The 5,943-nt window shown below is 33.9% G+C and overlaps 1 protein-coding gene across 1 annotated transcript; it reads right to left on the bottom strand.

The window, feature by feature from the left end:
* Positions 1 to 4,463: 4,463 nt before the first annotated feature.
* LOC131004161 (bZIP transcription factor 11-like) lies at positions 4,464 to 5,943 on the bottom strand. The gene is made up of 2 exons (XM_057930784.1): positions 5,883 to 5,943; positions 4,464 to 5,789 (listed from the first exon to the last, which is right to left on the bottom strand). The coding sequence occupies exon 2, from the start codon at positions 5,176 to 5,178 to the stop codon at positions 4,675 to 4,677; it is 504 nt and encodes a 167-aa protein (XP_057786767.1). The 5' UTR covers positions 5,179 to 5,789; positions 5,883 to 5,943; the 3' UTR covers positions 4,464 to 4,674.

Raw genomic sequence — 5,943 nt, 5'->3', positions numbered from 1 at the left:
AGGTTAAACGGTTATGAGCGTCAAATCTACAAACGAAAATCCCAAAATAAAACCAAGTAATCCAAAATAAACCAAGTAATCAATGGTCTTCTTGGCACTTAGTGCCATAAGTGCCAAAGGAAATCCCAAAAAACTGAGTAATTCCAACATGCAAATCATCAAGTAAATTAAGGTTTTCAAGGAATTACTGTAGTTGACAAATCATCCTCATCTTCACCGGGGGACTCTTCGGAGTCTTCTTCCTCGGCGGATTCGTCCTCTCCAGCGTTTTCTTCCTCTCTAGAATCTTCTTCCTCGACGGCTTCTTCGGCCGTGGATGGAAGAGTCACCTTCCGGATCGGTGTTTATTGTTCCTCAGATCCGGAACTCTCATATCTATTGATTTCTTTGCAAATATCCATGACGTTTCCAGGAACTCCTGATCCGGCTTTTCCCTCGCCGGATTCTGCAGCGCGATGGCGCTTGAAGGTGGAGCTGGAGGCGGATTGTGAAGCGCTCTTGCGCTTGCGGTTGGTCATTTTTGGAGTGGAGTTGAGTGGAGAAACAGATAATATATAGGTGGAGAAGATGAAGGTGGTTGACGACGGTTTTCCACGAGATTTTCGGCGGCGCGGCTGATGGCAGTTTAGGGTAAAAGGCCTGAGAGATAAGGGTAAATGGTGGTGAAAATTTGGAGTAATGGTAAAAAATCAGTTTTGTTGAAACCCTATAACCCGCGACCCTAAACCCTACCCGCACGCGACCCCCGTGCCGAATCCTACCCGGTCTGCCTCTTAAGGTTAAAATCGTCCGAAATCAGAAAAAAAAGGCCAAAATTTAAGTATTTTCAATTAGTGGCCAATTATGTTTTATGCTTCATTTTGGCTACCTCAAAATTTCTCTCTTTTTTTAAAGTCATTAGTTAATAAATTGTGGGTCTCTGCAACAACAAATGAAATAATAAGTGAAAAATAAAATAAATTATCAATTTTAAGAGAGAAATGCTACTCTTTATCACTAATTAAGGAAAAGCCTTTTGTATACATTCTAATATTGAGCTTGAAATTGCTATAAGATTCTTTTAATTTAGACTTTATGAACTCAATTAACATGGGAAGCTATTAAAGAAAGCTCTTCCCCTCCAATTTTAGAAGCTTATAACTTTTAAAGAGTAAAAAGACTCCAACTTTTCCGGTGGAATTTTTTTTTGAAAACTCCTTTAATTTTAATCATTGTAATTATAAGCAGTATATAATTTAATTTAATAATTCAAGAACATCTAATAAATTCTAAAATCAGATTTAATAAAATATGAGGGTTTATATCGTCACTAGAGAGAGATGAAGGGACGCATAATTAATATTAGGATGCTGTTTCAAATTATATTAGTATATCAGTACATACAATTCGGGTTTAGTAATAATTAAACCATAAAGAATCAAGCCCTGCAATAAACAAGAAAGAAATAACAAATCAAATAAAATCTTATAATCTTTCACGTAACCACTTCATATATAGTTAGGTTTGATAAATAATCCTAAACATGTGAGTTATATTTGGTCAAATCTAGCTAACCGCTTGATTGATTCGATATGTAAAAAGAAAGAACAAAAATTATCACAAAAACAGTGCTCAATAATAAAGAAACTACCAAAGTTCCAGACCTAATTCTTAGCAAACAAATGCGTAAGTGCGACTTAAATGGGACAGTCTCACTCTTGGGAAGGTGAAAGAATAATAAAGTAATTGTTGACGTAAAGAGACAAAATGGGTTTCATTTAATAGATATTAATAACTAATATTATTGTCTCGCAACTTGCAAGTGCATGAATCACTCACTCCAACGATGAGGTAATAAACTGAATAAAGAATGAGAAAATAAATTATCTCTGCCATTTTAATTTTAAATTATATATTTTGATTGAGGGTGGCATGTGGTATGCCCACTTTTTCTTATTTATTTATTTATTTTGGGTGCAAAAACTAGTATGAAATGCATTATAATGATATGGGTCTAACGTTCAAACACATTGCTTGCAATTAGCACACTTTAACCTAATATTAATTTAATAACACTAATTTATATTTAGTGCAAGGGTGGCAAAGAATATAAACCAGAATATGCAGTCATGTGTTCAACTACGTACGTTTAATATATGTTTTTTTTTTTTGTAACAGACGCCAATATGGCAATGGATCACAGAGTTCATTTTAATTTAACTTTTACAAAAACAGGGTGAATTAAATTAAATAAGAATAAATTAAAAGTTCGTTATTAAAATTGCTAAAACTCAAAAGGGTGCTTCAATTCTAATTATTAAAGACCGATTTCTTTATATCTTCAAAGAAAATTTATAGGGAATCCATTACCAAAAAATAAAAAACACTAGTGTTATATATACAAGATTCCAATTGGTGCCATGCACATGGTTTTCTTCTTGAAAATGGTACATACCAATATTTAACCTGTTCCTTCAGGGTTGCCCATTTGATAATGATCCCATTCAAATTCCATAATTTTAAATGAGTCATGATGCAAATATTTCTTGTAAGAAATGAAGGGGGTATTTATTTTAGAGGATTAATCTTGATAGAACTTTGATGGATTGTAATTTTGGGATATTCCAATGTCTTTGATTATTCTATCATTCAAGCTAATTTTGCTTGATTATATTCTTATCACATGGAAATGATGTGATTGGGGATAAAAATACTCAATCATACATATAATTAATCATGCAAATTAATTAAACGTACACCACTAAGTATTTAGGCTGATTTATCCAAATCATTTTTTATATATCCTATATATACTTTAGTACATAGTTAACATTAAGTTATACGTACTTCTTATCTTGACAAAACAATTCATATCCATATTTCGGCAAAACTCCATGATACCAACATATATAATGTAATCATTATTTAATAAAAAAAACTATACGTCCAAAAACCATAATCAATGAATATTGCATTATTGCATGAGTGATTTTTTGGGGTTTGTGTTATAAATAAATCAATCAAGTTGTCAATTCATGCAAGCCAATTATTCAAAATGTTGATGTCATGCTCAATTTTTAGAAGGTTCAAAAGCCATGCTGCCCCAAGATAAACAATAATAAAAATATGGTTTTTTTAGAGAGTCCTCCAACAATGTTAGGTCACTTTCTTAAACAAATGTGCAACTAATATTGGTTGAGGCTTACTTAGCACATTAATATTAATATGTATGGATAATAGAAGGAACACATTTTGATTTTCTCCATAGGAATACAAATTACTAGAGAACTATTGGAGTCGAGAAAGAGCCTTATCTTGTTCGGTTCAATCTTCCTTACATAATTAATACATATCAAAGCTAGAGTTAAAGTATAATTTATTTTATTATTCGAATTTTGAAATATTTTTGAAAAGTTATCTAAACTTAGATTTTTATTTTTAATCTTGAACTTTACATAATGTTTCAACTTGACTTGTAATTTGGTGTTGAAGAACTGAATCAACCATTAGTTTCAATAATAAATTAAACCACGTCATTTCACTCAAGAAATGCCGTTAATTTCAGGAGCTCATCAGACAAATTCTGCTATTTTTTTTTGGGATGTTGTAATTGCAAAAAGTGTGTTATAATTGCAATGTTTTAAAAGTCATAATTAAAAAATTGTAGGATTGGATATTGTTGAGTCGAATTTTAATTTTGACAACGAACTTTTAAAACAGGGAAGAATCGAGCTAAAAAAATTAAAAGAGTTTGAATTTAAAAGGCGTTGAATTAATGAGAGAAAGAGCTTTTGTTTTGTGTAGAGAATTGTGAATCACTTGTGATTTTTGAACATAAGGTCGCTATTTATAGCATACAAATTAAGCCTAAAATCAAGATCTATTAGCAATGGTTCTTTGGCCCAAATCTCATAAAAATCATTATAGTGAAAATTTAATGGAAAAAAAATACCAATTAAGAAAAAAAAATTATTTGATCTAGATTTATAATTCGAATTACATATATTTTCTATTTTTTAACGTTGACGATTCTTCTTTTATTTTTTTGACTTGGGGGAGTTGGGAAGGAGGAGCAGTGGGGTTTGAACCCGGGACCTCACTGTTCCCACACAGGAGGTCGCACCGTTTGGTGTCCCCTTGGGGACTGACTTCTTTTAGGGTTGTCAAATGTGATATATGTCTCCGGGCTCACTTCATTAATTGCCTCCTTTAGAGGTGATTTTTTTTTTTGATAAATTACACAACTAAATAAAGAAATTTAAAGATCGCACAACAGTGGAATCAAATTCAGAATCTCAGGCCTTACTAAACATTAACCACGTACTGCTAGGTCAACACACGCACACTTTTTAATTATGACTGATTTAATTTGTTGCCTCTTTATGGGTGAATTTCACTATCTTCTTTAGGGTTATTTTTTATAACGTATTTCTCAGATTTGACAAGTCTGAGTTTCGATATTGATTTGAGCCGTGAGCCTCTAATTTGACATGTATATATTACTACATTATTAATTAACGCTTGAAATGAATGAACCAAGCCAAGAATTCGACTTATACACATATTCACCACAAGAATCCCACGGATCATCTAACGCATACACCACCAATAACAAACATTATTAACATGTGACGGATTGATCAAATCCCAAGAATCAAGAAGCTCAATCATCATCATCATCATCATCATCATCATCTAGTACAAGAAAATATTAGGAGAAGCCATGATTGGCTGATTAACATGGATCAAAGTCCATGGGTTGAAGAAATCATCAGTCCCACCACCACTTATCATCTGATCAATATAATCTCCTTGAAATGATCCAGCAGCAGAAGCAGAAGCAGAAGCAGGTGCAGCTTCGTGGTGTGAGCTCAAACAGGTGATGATCTCGTTCAAGGCATGAAGCCTGTGATTGAGTTCAGACATCTGAGCCCTGAGAACTGAATTCTCGGACTCCATGTTCAAGTAGAGATGCGTTATGAGGTTTATGTTTGTGAGAATATGGTTGTTTTCAGCCCTCAGATGATTCGCCTGAGCGGTCAGATCATCCAGCAGCTTCTGCTTCCTCATCCGCGATCGCCTCGCCGACTCTCGATTCGACAGCATTCTCTTGCGTTTCCTCATCTCTGTCTGCAGCTGATCATGATTTTCTTCACAATTTTGGAGGGAACTCGAGCCTGAAGAGATTGGAGAAGCCATGCTTGTATTGGTATATATATATATTCGTGTGTTTGTAGATGGATTAGGGTTATAGTTGATAGGAATTAATGGAGGATTAGGGTTTGTGTTTCATGAAAAAACGTAGAACCAATAGAGGAAGACGACGGAGAAGGATTGGACGAGATGAGAACGACGACGTAGAAAGGAGTTTATTGTGAATCCAGAGAGGAGGATCTCACTCACTAGAGCTGACATGATTCGGATTCTATGATCCAACGCTTCCACATGAAATTTCTCGATCTGGGATTTCGATTACTTAATTTAATTAATTTGATGGAGGGGGAAAAACTAGGTATTCAAAAGAGAGAGAGAGAGAGAAAGAGGGAGAGGCTTATGGTGGTGGTGGAGGTGGAGATTTATACACGGACAAGACAGAGTGAAGGGGAATAAAGTAATGTTTTATGGTGGCAATCATTATGATTAAATTATGTGCATTGTCGGTTTAATTATTCATTGTTATTCAACATTGAAAGAATAAAGTAGTGTGGGCATAGCGCATCTTGTATCCTTGATCTGGCTGTCATGTAATGATAAGGTAAATGTAACATATGCATTAATTTTCTCATGGGGTAAAATCGATCCATTTTTACCTCCTGTATTTGTGCTCAATTAAATCATTAATGATAAGGTAAATGTAACATATGCATTAATTTTCTCATGGGGTAAAATCGATCCATTTTTACCTCCTGTATTTGTGCTCAATTAAATCATTAAATACAAAAGCCGCGAGAAGTTGCAGCTTCC

Source organism: Salvia miltiorrhiza, unplaced genomic scaffold (assembly GCF_028751815.1).
Source record: "Salvia miltiorrhiza cultivar Shanhuang (shh) unplaced genomic scaffold, IMPLAD_Smil_shh original_scaffold_327, whole genome shotgun sequence".
In the NCBI taxonomy this organism is placed as follows: domain Eukaryota; kingdom Viridiplantae; phylum Streptophyta; class Magnoliopsida; order Lamiales; family Lamiaceae; genus Salvia; species Salvia miltiorrhiza.
The sequence above is the reverse complement of the archived record's forward strand: the minus strand, read 5'-3'. Positions and strand labels throughout refer to the sequence as shown.